This window comes from Leucoraja erinacea, chromosome 19 (assembly GCF_028641065.1).
Source record: "Leucoraja erinacea ecotype New England chromosome 19, Leri_hhj_1, whole genome shotgun sequence".
NCBI classification, from domain to species: domain Eukaryota; kingdom Metazoa; phylum Chordata; class Chondrichthyes; order Rajiformes; family Rajidae; genus Leucoraja; species Leucoraja erinaceus.
In genome coordinates, this window is record NC_073395.1 from 12,820,777 (window position 1) to 12,835,608 (window position 14,832).

At 45.2% G+C, this 14,832-nt stretch overlaps 1 protein-coding gene across 5 annotated transcripts in view; it reads right to left on the minus strand.

Annotated features, from left to right (window-relative positions):
• Nucleotides 1–14,832, minus strand: part of dennd5b (DENN/MADD domain containing 5B) — a 164,939-nt gene that overhangs the window by 76,495 nt on the left and 73,612 nt on the right. For 3 of the 5 annotated variants that reach the window (XM_055650329.1, XM_055650327.1, XM_055650325.1), the window contains exons 2-3: nucleotides 14,240–14,311; nucleotides 11,639–11,748 (exon numbers count right to left, since the gene is read on the minus strand). In XM_055650329.1, the coding sequence (XP_055506304.1) occupies nucleotides 11,639–11,748; nucleotides 14,240–14,311 (182 nt within the window). The remainder of the gene's footprint in view (nucleotides 1–11,638; nucleotides 11,749–14,239; nucleotides 14,312–14,832) is intronic. The other 2 variants (XM_055650326.1, XM_055650328.1) reach the window with 1 other exon arrangement.

The window sequence follows — 14,832 nt, forward strand, 5'->3', positions numbered from 1 at the left end:
GAATGGCCTACTCCTGCACCTAATTTCTATGTTTCTACTATCCTACACACACTAGGGACAATTTACAATTTTACCAAGCCAATTAACCTATGAACCGGTACGTCTTTGGAGTGTGGGAGGAAACCGGAGCTCCTGGAGAAAACCCACATGGTCATGGGGAGAATGTACAAACTCCGTACAGACAGCACCCATAGTCAGGATCGAACCCGGGTCTCTGGCGCCATGAGGCAGCAACTCTACCACTGCGCCACCGTGCTGCTTTAGGTTTTCTTTTAAACATGGACAACGATGGAAAGCAAGGCATGAAGCAAGTTAAGCTTGTCACTTAAGCCATTTCCTGTGATGCATAGCAAAGGGTTAAGCCTTTGCTATGACCTGTATCGCCAGTTGCAGCCTTGCTGCAGATCATGGGAACCCTCAATCAACCTCAAAGCAGGCTACATGCCATGGTCGACAGAACAGCATTCGGACCCACAAGCCCAGAGACAACAGTGGTGATTTCCAATGGTCATGGGCCATTACAGGCAGCTTTGAATCCATTACCCAGGCAATTCTAGTCAGAGAATGGCATTATTTCACTTAACAGAACATATTTTGTATACGAGTTAGAGAGAGAGTCATACAGTGTGGAAACATGCCCTTTGTCAAACAGCGTGGAAACATGCCTTTTGTCATAGAGTGATTTAGTGTGGATACATGCCCTTCAGCACAACGCCCATTCCGTCCAAATGCCCCATCTGCACTGCGTTTGATATGATATGATATGCCATTTATTGTCACTATACATGTACAGTTTGATCCATATCCCTCTAAATCTATTCTATCCATGTACCTGTCCAAATGTTTCCTAAACGTTGTGATAGCACCTGCCTCAACTACCTCCTCATATACCTACTACACTTTGTACACAAAAGTTACCCCTCAGGTTCGTCTTAAATGTTTCCCTCCTCACCTTAAACCTATGTACTCTGGTTCTCAATTCCCTGACTCTGGGCAGGAGACTCTATGCATTTACCTGATCTGTTCATCTCATGATTTGGTACACCTCTGTACGATCACCCCTCATCCGCCTGCGTTCCAAGGAAAAGAGTCATAGCCTGCTCAACCTCTCACTATAGCTCAGACCTTTGAGTCCTGGTAACCTTCTCTGCACCCTTTCCAGCTTGACAACATCTTTCCGCAAACATGCTGACCAAAACTGAACATAATGCTCTAAATGTGGCCTTGCCAACGTCTTATATAACTGCTGCATGACCTCCCAACCTATACTCTGATGAAGGCCTATGTGCCAAAAAGCCCTTTTGACCACCCTATCTACTACGTGCGACACCACTTTCAAGGAGAATTAAGGATCCTCAATGTCTAGGTCATGCTCTATTTTCACTACTGCCATCAGGCAGGAGGTACAGAAGCTTGAAATCACGCCCCACCAGGTTAAAGAACGGCTAATAAACGTCAGAATCCTACGGTGTCAACGGAACACTAGAGACCATGGACAATTCTAATTGTATTTTGAATTAATGTTATTTTCCACTATCTTCCAAAAATCGTGTAATTTCTGTATACAATTATGTATAATAATTTAATCTATGTGGCTGTGAAGCTGCTAGAAAGCAAAACTGTCCTTTCACCGGCACCCCACTGAACCTGTACTCAAATGCCAGAGAGCAGGATAGTTTTACCAGCATTGTGGCATTACAGTTCACGAGAAAAAGTCTCATATCTGCAATGAGGTAGGTTGGAAGATCAGGGCTACACCCTAGTTTATGGGAGGACTGTTGGCTCAGCACATTAATTTCATCACAAAGATGGTGCATCTCTACTTCCCTAGAAGCTTAAAGAGATTCTGCACCGCACCAAATATTCAAACTTCTACAGGTGCACTGTGGAAAGATTCCAGCCGCGATAGACACTGTAAAACAGCGACTCTACTGTGTCACACTAACTCTTCAAAGGAGGTTTATCGAACGCCGGTGATAAATCTCATGATAGGAACTAACACATGAGTTTTTAAAGCATAATTTCCTGATCAAATTGTTTCTTTTCAATGAGGCTACATTGCACATGTAGGAGGACTAGCCTGTAGCTAACCTCCCTAGCTTTCCCAATACCTTTTTTATCAGGAAAAGACTGGGGACTCAGACCAAATGAACACATCTTTCCAAGATAGACACAAAATGCTGGAGTAAACTCAGCAGGATAGGCATCATCCCAGGAGAGAAGGACTGGAGCTGGTTTAGGCGCCATGAACAGGCTCCTTTTGTACAGAAAGGCCTAATGATCCTGAACGACACCTCCTTCATTGCCACTCATTCAAGCATAATTAAATTTAAAATCCAAGATATAAGAGTGACTGCTTTGCAAAAACAAATTCTAGAATGCCAAAGAAACAGCAGATAATATTTATTGATCTACGGCATAGATTCATCTTTCCTGATTACAGTCAGGCAAAGCAGGCTTGCCCCTGCTCAGGAGGCCCCACGAGCTTTGAGCAGAACTGCTATTTGGTACCGAGTCCGCAGATTGCTTCAGCCACTTGCCATCCATCACAGATGACACTTGCATCATTTTACATGTTTTGAAGCCACAAGCTGTGCGATTTTAACCAATCGCGACCTCGTAGAAATAGCTGTTCCCTTGACAACCGTGGTTGTGTGGGAGGGGATTATAACTTTTCATTTTACGGCGAGGATTTGGATTACAATTTTCAAGCAGGGCTGCAGATTCAAGATGGTCATTGACGTTTATTTTCTGATGCAGTTAAATTAAGTTGTCCTTTAATTTCCACATTAATTTGTGTGCCAGTCTACTTGGTATTCATATCATAAGTTCATTAGCTTCAACTTGTCCTTCATAGAGCAAAGGAGTCACAAAATTAGACAGCACTGCAGCAGGCTCTTCAAGCCGACCAAGGTGGTATACTGTGCATGACCCCTCTGCCCGCATTTGGCCCGTATCCCTCTCAAATCTTCCTATCCATATACCTGTCCAAATACCTTTTCTAAATGCTGGCCTGGATGAATAGCTACTTTGCCCTCATTCTACTGTATCAAAAACGATTGCCAAAATATTGCTTCATCTGTTGATGAAAAGAAAATGTGCCCTCCAGAGTTTGCACTCACCAGAGCCAAATCATTGCTGCAAATTAATTTCTACCCATGGTGAGCAGCATAATTCAGATTGCCAGGTGGTTGGGAACAATAAATGTCAACAGCAGCGAGGATAATTGTGTTGAACTGTATTGCATAAAACTAATCGTGAATGTGGATGCGTTTCTGCACATTGGGCTGTCATTAGCTCAGTAGTTCCCCACCTGGTAAGAACTATCTTTTACATTTTGGACTGAGATGAGGAAACATTTTTTCAACCAGAGAATTGTGAATCTGTGGAATTATCTGCCACAGAAGGTGGTGGAGTCCAATTCACTGGATGTTTTCAAGAGAGTGAGATTTAGCTCTTAGGGCTAATGGAATCAAGGGATATGGGGAAAAAGCAGGAATGGGGTACTGATTTTTAGATCAGCCATGATCATGTTGTATGGCGGTGCTGGCTCGAAGGGCCGATGGGCCTACCCCATGCACCTATTTTTCTATGTTTCTATGTTACATTTCGTAGAATAAATATATTCTAAATCTGTGGCCTGTTGCCCTTGAAAAATAATGTATATTAACAAATGAAAACCCTGCATAATTCGCATTGCATGGGTTATGTTGTTCCTGTTCTCCACCAACTTGTTCATTCTCTTCTCTCAAGGGGATGGATGGTGCTTGGCTGCCTCAGGTTTCCAAGGGAAATGGGGAACAATCTCGACTGTGCTCGTTCTTTACGCAATGGGGCACATTGTGGGCGCAAGGGAGTGCCCAATAAGATGAAGAGATACAGTCCCATAAGGTAGACACTAATTTTGAGCCAATTGGTGTGAATTGAGGGGACTTTAGACTGCACTTTGTCTACATTTCTCAGCTATATCTTGCAGATAGACACAAAAACAGCTGGAGTAACTCAGCGGGTCAGGCAGAATCTCTGGAGAAAAAGAATAGATGACATTTCAGGTCGGGACCCTTCTTCAGACTACGTCATTCAGAACCAGGTTAGCTATGCGGTGGCCACTATGCCACTTAGAGATTGGCACTGCAGTGCCACGAGGTTTCATGGGCGCTGAGGAGATGTTAAGAACCCAAATGTTTACTACTGCTGGGTCGATCTAATGCTGGGGCAGGACGCAGTGGCGCAGCGGTAGAGATGCAGCCTTACAGCGCCAGAGACCCGGGTTGCTACAGATGCTGTCTGTACGGAGTTTGTACTTCCCCCCCCGTGACCCCGTGGGTTTTCTCCGGGTGCTTCGGTTTCATCCCACACTCCAACGATGTACAGGTTTTGTAGGTTAATCGGCTTTGATAAAAATATAAATTGTCTCTACTGTGTACGATACTGCTCGTGTGTACGGGGTGATCGCTGGTCTGCGTGGTCTCCGTGGGCTGAAAAGCCTGTTTCCTCGCTGTTCCTCTTAAGGCTAAAGGACACACACTGGGCTGGTAATGGATGTTGGCCTCATGGCTCAGCAATTCATCTCCTCAAAAAGCAAAGCACATTTATTCTGCATCGCACCCTCCATGTGCTCAGGCTATCTAAACACTTCACACACAATGAGATCCCTCTGACTGCATTTGTTGTTATTCAGGCAAACAGCAGGGATAATTAACACACTGCACTCAGATCGATTTGCAAGTGTTGATTGAGCAAGGAGTGTGGGTCGAAAGCAACACAGGATAACTCCCCGCTCCGCCATGTATTTTTATTCTACGTGAAATGTTTTAGACTTTAGGCTATAGAGATGCAGCGTGGAAACAGGCCCTTCGGCCCACCAAGTCCATACTGACCAGTGATCACCCCGTACACTAGCACGAGGGACAATTTACAATTTTACCAAAGTTAACCAAGGAACCTGCACGTCTTTGGAGTGTGGGGGGAAACTAGAGCGCCTGGAAAACTGACACGGTCACGGGGAGATCATACAAACTCCATACTGACAGCACCCATAGTCGAGATCGAACCCAGGTCTCTGGCGCCGTTAGGAAACAACTCTACCACTGCATCACTGTGCCGCCCAGTTATGGGATTTTTACAATAATTCACATATTTTATATTTATTCCAAAGGTAAAGCATGGTTAAATTTATCACTCTGAAGATGTTAATAGTCAGCGCTGTTGTGAAGGACTGGTTGAGGTCAACTGATTTATACCAAACAAAACGCCACTCTGCTGGTCAGAGTCAGAGCAATGACCTTAAAATATACAGGCACTCCCCGACTTACGCAAGGTTACCTTTCGTGAACCCGTACTCAAGTCAGATCTTAGTAAGTCGGAATCACCACCTTTCGCCCTTGGGGCACTTTCTGTGGCGCCTGGCCTTCTGGGTAAGCACAGCCGCCATTGCTGGCTTGTTTCTGATATAAACTTGAGTGAACGTACATTGTGTTCTGGAGATTGCACTTGGGACTGAGTGCAGAATTGTTTACGCGTGCAAATTTACGGAATATTAAGCCAGGGAGTGAATGCAATGATGGAGATTTGGCTATCGAAGTACCTCTTTAATGAACAACCATTGCGATGATATTTACTTTAGTTTAGTTTAGAGAGTGTGGAACCAGGCCCTTTAGCCCACCAAGTCTGCGCCGACCAGCGATCCCTATTAACACTATCATACACGCACCTAACCAATTAAGCTACAAACCAGTACGTCTTTGTGTGTGAGGAAACCGAAGATCTCAGAGAAAACCCACGCGGGTCACGGGGAGAACGTACAAACATCACCCATAGTCATGATCTCTGGGTCTCTGGCACTACAAGCGCTGTAAGGCAGCAACTCTACTGCTGCGCCACCGTGCCACCCTTGTTGCCAGGACTCGAGGGTCTGAGCTACAGGTTGAGTGGGCTGGGACTCTATTCCTTGGAGTGCAGGAGGATGAGGGGTGATCTTATAGAGGTGTACAAAATCACGAGAGGAATAAATCAGGTAGTCTCTTGACAGGGTAGTGGAATCGAGGACCAGAGGACATAAGTTTGAGGTGCAGGGAAAAAGATTTAATAGGAATCTGAGGGGTAACTTTTTTTACACAAATTGTGGTGGGTGTAAGGAACGAGCTGCCAGAGGAGGTAGTTGAGGCAGGGACCATTCCAACTTTTATGAAACAGTTGGACAGGTGCATGGAGAGGACATGTTTGGAGGGATATGGGCCAAACGCAGGCAGGTGGGACTAGTGTAGCTGGGACATGTTGGCCAGTGTGGGCAAGTTGGGCCTGTTTCCACACTGTATCCCTCTGTGACTCTAACTAGTGCAAGGTAAGAGACCAGTAACAAATGTCAGTGCCTGCCCCCAACATAACCCATTATCCCCACTGAGTACAAACATAAGGCACTTGAATTGTCCTGATTGAATCCCATGAGGTATGCACCAATATCTGTCAACAGTTTTTCATCAGGAAAGCGCATTGTTTGCCAGGCCATATCTGAGGCTTGTTTGTATAATGTACCAAAGTGACATTCACCATTTAGAGAGTCTGTACATGGAACCGACGGGACAAAATTAGCACTGGAGCGAAAGCGACAACTGGAAAATCTCTGGAAGTAAAATCAACCGTAACCCTTCCCCCAACATCTACAAAGATCTGATATCCCGAGATGACTCGACAAATCCCCAAAACATTTCATATGTTGTCTGGAACGAGTTTGAGTTCCTAATGATGATTCCGCTGTCTGCTCGCCTCATTATTCTGATGAGTTTGAAAAAAGTAATTACCATTTTAGGAATCTGAGAAAAGTAATTACCAGTTTAGAAATTTAGCGCAGGGGTGATGAGGTAATGCTGCAGCTGATTATTAGTTTCAAAGCACCACGTTCCCTCAGGGTCTACAAAGAGCACAGAGCATGTCTGTTCCATTTGAGTATTTCACAACTGTTATATGACAGGGCGGCACTGTGGTGCAGCGGTAAAGTTGCCTCTGAAGTTGCTGCCTTACAGCGGCAGAAGGTTCGATCCCGACTACGGGTGCTTGTCTGTACAGGGTTCATACATTCTCCCCGTGACCTGCATGGATTTTCTCCGAGATCTTTTGGTTTCCTCCCACACTCCAAATGCAGGTTTGTAGGTTAATTGGCTTGGTATAAATCTAAATTGTCCCCAGTGTTTGTGGGATAATGTTAATGTGCGGGGATCATTGGTCGGTGCGGACTCGGTGGGCTGAAGGGCCCGTTTCCGTGCTGCATCTCTAAATTAAACTAAGACAGGTTCCTGCAACACACAGTAACAACCCAGCAGTTGACTATACAGCGATATCTCGAATTGACTTGTGTATGAATCGAATTGGCTTGGTTCGGCAATTTGAGCGCCCTGGAGAGGAAAAGACTACAAAAAGTAGTAAACACTGCCCTGTCCTTCATCGGCTCTGACCTTCCTTCCATCGAGGGGATTTATCGCAGTGGCTGCCTAAAAAAGGCTGGCAGCATCATCAAAGACCCACACCATCCTGGCCACACACTCAATTCCCTGCTACCTTCAGGTAGAAGGTACAGGAACCTGAAGACTGCAACAACCAGGTTCAGGAAAAGCTACTTCCCCACAGCCATCAGGCGATTAAACTTGGCTCGGACAAAACTCTGATCATTAATAACCCATTATCTGTTATTTGCACTTTATCAGTTTATTTATTCATGTGTGTATATATTTATATAGTGGTATATGAACACACTGATCTGTTTTGTAGTAAATGCCTACTATGTTCTGTGTGCTGAAGCAAAGCAAGAATTTCACTGTCCTATCAGGGACACATGACAATAAACTCACTTGAACTTGAACGATGGGATATTGCTATTCACCAAAGATGACTGGTGTGTGCTGTGTGTTAACAGACTGAATGGTTTTTTTTTAAGAGGTCAAACAAAACCAGCATCTGATGGTTACAATGTACAAACTACACTTGTAATTTGAAATAAATTGTTTAGTTTAGTTTGGAGATACAGCAGGTAAACAGGCCCTTCGGCCTTCCTGGTCCATGCTGACCATTGATCATACTAGTTCAATGTTATCCCATTTTCGCATCCACTCCCTGTTCATTCGGGCAAATTTTACAGAGGCCTATTAACGTAGAAGCGTGCACGCCTTGGGATGTGGGAGGAAACCGGAGCACCTGGAGGAAACCCACATGGTCACAGGGAGAATGTGCAAACTCCACATAGACAGTACGCGAGGTTTTGGATCGAACCCGGGTCTTTGGCGATGTGAGGCAGCAACTCTACCAGCTGTGCCACCTTGCAGCCTTATCAAAGCTATTCAAATAACTCTGCTCTCCTCACCACTGTAGGGGACTAGAAGGGCAATGTGATGGGAACACTATCATTTCCAGGACAAAAAACTACCCATCTCATCAAATGGGAAGGAGAATCAAAAAATAACTGGAAGTGTGAAATGAAAGTGGAAAATACTGGAGATATGTAACAGGTCAGGCAGCATCTGTGGAAAGGGAAACAAGATTTGGGTTGATGGTCTTTCCATAGACAATGCTGAAAGTTGTAGTGTCAGAGTTATTCAGCGTGGAAACAGGCCCTTCGGCCCTTCTTACCCACACCGACCAAAAGGCCCCATCTACACAAGTCCCACCTGCCTGCGTTTGGCCCACATCCCTCTAAACCTATTCTAACCATGTACCTGTCTAAATATTTATTAAATGTCGCAATGGTTCCTGCCTCAACTACCTCCTCCAGCAGCTCGTTCAATACATTCACCCACTTTGTGTGAAAAAGTTACCCCTCAGGTACTTATTAAACCTGTCCCCTCTCACCTTAAACCTATGTCCTCTGAGTCTTGATTTCCCTACTCTGGGCGAGAGACTCTGTGCATTTACCCGATCAATTCCTCTCATGATTTTGTACACCTCTATAAGATCGCCCCTCATCCTCCTGTGATCCAAGCAATAGAGTCCTAACCTACTCAACCTCTCCCTATAGCTCAGTGCCTTGAGACCTGGCAACATCCTCGTAAATCTTATGTGCACCCTTTCCACTAGAGTATCGAGGATTTCCTGGTTTATCAAAATGGCTGATCAAAAAATCATCTGGACAGATACATGGATAGGAAAGGTTTGAAGGGATATGTCTAATGTGGGCAAATGGGCCTAGCGTAGATGAGTATCCTGGTCAGCATGGATGAGTTGGGCCAAAGGGTCTGTTTCCTTGCTGTATGACTCCATGTCTTCTGTTACTATTCTACTTCTTCTTATCGTGTCCACATCACAAGATTAGAAATTGTTCAGCCAGAGCTGAACACACTTCTCGGCATCTGCATACAATTGCGTCTTGCACTTCTTGTGCATGGTGGTGGTGGAAAGATTGGTGGAAATGTGAACGTTCTTTCTTTGACTGCCCTATTCTAGTAATCCTGTAGTCAGGATCGAACTCGGGTCTCTGGAGCTGCAAGGCAGCAACTCTATGTCTTTTGGTCTTATGGTTCTCTGCCCCTTGCACCTACATCCCTCTTTCTGGCTTTACATTTCACCCTCTTCTCCTTTATCTGACACCTTTTTGTCTCCTTTTTCAATACTAAGGGATGGTACATGGGTAAAGGAGAAGAATTAAGGCGACACGGTGGCGCAGCGTTAGAGTTGCTGCCTTGCAGCTCCAGAGACCCGAGTTCGATCCTGACTACAGGTGCTGTCTGTAAGGAGTTTGTACGTTCTCCCCATGACCTTGCATGGGTTTTCTCCAGGATCTTGTGTTTCCTCCCACACTCCAAAGACGCACATGTTTGTAGGTTAATTGGGTTGGGTAATTGTAAATTGTCCCTAGTGTGTGTAGGATAGTGTTAGTGTGCGGGGATCGCTGGTCGGCGCAGACTCGGTGGGCCGAAGGGCCTGTTTCTGCACTGCATAACTAAATCCACTGTGGCTGAACATTCAAATTCATTGCCTCGTGAATTTTTCATTCACGTTGTGTGATTGCTCTTTCTTTCTATCTCGCTCTGTCATTACAACATCAACAATCTGTGCACTGTGTTCCGAGCAGTACATTTTATTACTGATGCAAACCAGCTTTAATTAGAGCAAATGCATTAATGCTGCAGGCTTCATCGCCACGGGAACCAACCTCCAGGGAGAACCATCACCAAGTAGGCTGACAAGTTCAAGGAGAAGTCAACAATAACTCCCTGAAGCCTGCAGGGAATGGGCAAGTCGGTGACATCACCAATTTCCCCAGGAATAAATTCTGACATTTATTCTTACCAGCAACAGACAAAGTCAAAGCAGATCTGGGAACTGGGTAAAACCAGCATGCCAAGAAACATTTGTGATCCCATTTATTAACCTCCCACTCTTTCTCCTCCCCTCTTGATCAGTAAGAGCATCAAAGGGTACGGGGAGAAGGCAGGAGAATGGTGTTGAGAGGGGAAAATAGATCAGCTAGGATCGAATGGTAGAGCAGACACGATGGGTTGAATGTCTTATGGTCATCTCTCCCCTTCCACCTATATCCCTCCACCTGGCTTTACATATCACTCCTCTTCTTCCTTATCTGACACCCTTTTGTCTCCTTTTCATCTCTAACCATCTCTGCGCCCATCTGCCAATTAAACCTCTGCCACCTGTATCCACCTATCTCTTGCCAGAGTCTGTCATCCACCCCCCACCAACCTGTTGTTTCCAGCTGACTCACCCCTACCACAATCAACCAAAAGAAGGCACTAACCCAAAACATCACCTGTCCATTTCCTCCACAGATGTCATCTGATCCACTGAGTTCCTCCAACACTTTGTCCAATGCCAGGCAAGCAGCTTAGTTTAGTTTGGAGATACAGCGCGGAAAGAGGCCCTTTGGCCCGCCGAGTCCGTGCCGACCAGCCATCCCCAAACACTGGCATTTTCCTACACGCACTAAGGACAAATTACAGTTTTACTGAAACAACTTAAGCTAGAAACCTGTATGTCTTTAGAATATGGGAGGAAACTGGAGAAAACCGACGCAAGTCATGAGGAGGATGTACAAATCCGTACAGCCAGCACTCGCAGTCAGGATCAAACCCGGGTCTCTGGCGCTGTAAGGCAGCAACTCTACCGCTGCGCCACCTTGCTGTATTTAGGTACAAGTTATATAAGGAAAAAACAAATTAAAACCAGTTCCTGGATGACTGATTGTGGTCATATAGTAAAAGCAGATGGACTGATAGTACTTTTCTATTGCTTTCTCCTTAGCATTGCCAAGAACTAGTGTTTTCCCGCATAAAAAACACCAATTTATCAGGAACTTTGCCCTAGAACAGTGTGTACTTCCTGATTCCACTCCAGATCAGCTGGCACCCTGACTGAAATAATGCTTTTGGGCGCAGAGAGGAAAGCAAAGGAGACTCGAGTAGTTTAGATTAGTTTAGAGATACAGCATGGAAACAGGCCCTGAAGCCCACACCGACCATTAATCACCCGTTTATCCTCGTTATCTCACTCCACGCCCAGGTGACTACACAGATGAAATGGGAATAAGAAAGAAAGAAATCATACTAGTGGAACTTTGGTCAAACCTACAAGGTTACGTAGCCTGGGATTCACTGCACAGGAGCAATGAATAAAGAAATATTTAAAGTCCAACACTCACCATATTGACAGCATCTTGATCGAAAGGGTTGTATTCCACGTTTTGAGGATAATGGGCTAATACTTTAGACTTGAAGGTTCTTCTCAATGGACTCTGATCAAAGTTTTCTCCTATGAGGTGAAAAGAGATGGCAAATTATTCAGTACTCACCAGGAAGTTGCCCAGATTGTGGACAGTTCCCACTAAAATACAGTAAACAACAGCAAAGATTCACCAACTCACCTCCCGCAGCCAAAAAAGCTTGCAAAGGTATTTTAAGAACACATTATATTTTGAAGTTCTTCCACTTTGACTTCAAACAAGTAGGCATGATCCAGTTGAAAGGCCAACTCCTAGCCTGCTTGCAGGCCACGGCCGATGCACCAACCACGTAGCTGTGGCACAGGTTAGAACATTGCACACCAACCCCTCACTTCAAGTTGGGTCCCTTCACCATTAGACAGTGAGCTCACGGCACAGGAAGTGCGCTCCTAGCGCAGGAAGTGAGCTCATTTCCTGGCACATGGGACTGAGGTTCTGGTCGGGCCTCCATTTTGTGAAAAAGGACCACCAAGTTTTATCAGGTAGACATCAGGGCTGGAGGGTGATTACCATCGCGAGTTAGCACAGCGAATTATTTTCTCTGGACTGATGGGGTGGGTCCTCAACCTAATTAATGGGTTTGGTAGTTGTGATCAGATGAGACCGCAACTTGGGCCACAGGTAAATAAAAAAAATCAGGCAGCTACTTCTGAAGAGAATGCTTTCTTGATCAGAATGTTGAACTCGCTACCTCATATATTACCTGAGGTGAAAAAAATGTGTCCATCTAAAGGAAAGCTTGATAAACCTAAGAGGGCAAAAATGACGGTGGGGTAAAATGGGTACAATGGCCCATTTCTGTGGCATGAAACTATTTATAAGGTGGTTTCAGGTCAGCTGTCATCGAGCAACGTTTGATCGACTGGCATCAGCTTTGCCCGCTGTTGTGTTGCTGCTACTGGCCTCACGGTATGTAGGGCCAGGAGGAAGTGGGAAAGGGTAAATAATGGCCGACTGGAATCCTGGACATTGCCCTGTACTGAACACACGTCCAACTGATTTGTTTGGCGAGATGTTTACACAGCAGTTAAGTCAATGACTGAACAATGCATTTTGGAAGCACAGTGGTGCACAGTGGAACTGCTGACTGACAGCTCCAGCCACACAGGTTCAATCCTGGACGTGGCTGTACGTGTTCTCCATGTGAGGGTGTGGGCTTACTCCTGGATGCTGCCGTTTCCTCCAACATCCAAAAGATGGATGGAAACACGGAACTGCAGATGCTGCTTTACACAAAGTGCTGGAGTAACTAAGCGGGTCAGGCAGCGTCCCTGGAGAACACAGGTAGGTGACTTTTCGGGTCGGAACTCTTCTTCAGACTGAAGAAGGTGTGTGGGTTGACAGGTAAACACTGTAGGTTGCCCGCAATTTAATAGATAGCTGGTGTGAGAATCAGGGAAATGCGTGAATGTGAGACTAAGTGAGTAGTGGAGAAAATACATGGTGGAATGGATTGACATCATTGTTCGGAGAACGAGTATCGACTTGATGGGCCAAATGGCCTCCGTCAATGCGAAGAGAAAGTATGACACAATAGATGGATGGTTGAGAACCCTACATTAGGATCACCAGCATGATGGAGTGGGTGGAACCAACTTGTTATTAACATTAGTCATTGGAAACACATTGAATCGAACAGTGATCATAACAAATGAAAAGACTAGAGAATGCTTGAAAAGAATTTTTCAATGGAAATTAAAAGCCGGCAGATGTTGGAAACCCGAATTCAAATAAACAAAATGTTGGCAACATGCTGCAAGTCCGGCAGCATCTGTGGAAAGAGAAACAGGGTTAATGTTTTGGGCTAAAGCCCCTTTGTTGGAATGAAAGCATCCGATGATAGGTCTTTGTCCTTAGACATTAACTGCAGTTTTCTCTCCACAGATACTGCCAGACCTGCCGTGCGTTTCCTGCACTTTGGGTAAGAATTTTGTCTCAAGTTCAATCATGATTCTCACTCGGATCAAAACTCTCGCAAATATTTGGGGTTGCAATTAACTATTGACAGGTCCAGTCTAATTTGTTTGAGTTAAGATGCGTAGGGAGTTGACATCCTTCTCGACCGTTGGGTGTGAAGCATCTGTTATTAGCTGGTCTTGCAGCGAGTCCATCGGATCCAATCACTGCTTCAGCATCGGGTGATACACATTTAAAACCATGGAGAACAATACAGATAAGAGGAGCAGAAGGAAGAGTCCCATCACCATCATGAACACCACCACCACCACCACCACCACCAAACAAGACATTAATGTCCACCCCACAGTGACAAGAACTGTGCATGGATAAAATGCAGGCAAGCTCTACTCTAGTGTGGAAGGGGGAGGAGAGGCTACAGATGCCACGAGACAGGTCGACTAATCAACTTGCATCCCGATAATTCCCACAATCCCTTGTTCAACCAGGCGTGACATGCGAAGAGGGCGACAGCAGAATCTCCAAAGTTTTGCAGAAGTAGATTGAGTGGCATTTGGAAAGGAAGCAGAAAGCGGAGAAATTGAGCCGTTTTCCACTCTTTACCTGAGGCTTTGTTTGGACATGGAGATTCTTGGCTCCTGCCATACCGTGCTGCTTCTACCCACTGGCATAGCGCTATACAACACAAATAAAGAGACAAGACTGGGTGTCAGGGTGAACTCAAAACAAAAAAAAAAACACAGTTTGTGACAAGTGCCAACGAACATGTCCCTGTAAACAAAGGTGCCAGCTGAGAACGTACAAACACCGTACAGACAGCACCCGTAGTCCGGATCAAACCCAGGTCTCTGGCGCTGTAAGGCAGCAACTCTTCATGTATTTCCCCATGCCACCCTATGGGTGGGTGAAGGGGAAAAAAACTTAATTTTTTATCCACATCCTTCCTCAAGGCTTCTGATCCCTTAACGTTGATGACAAAAACACATTGGAGTTGCCTAGGGCACAATTCTGCCAGTCTACTGCAAGCAGCCTCAACTCAATGGGTGAATGCATTTAAATTAAGTTTGGTTGCAATGCCTCCCGTTACATAGCACATTTATTTCCAGAAACAAACTCCAAAATGACTCATATATAGAGACACATGGTGCTGAGGTCACTCAGCGGGTCTGGCAGCATCTCTGGAGAAAAAGGAATTG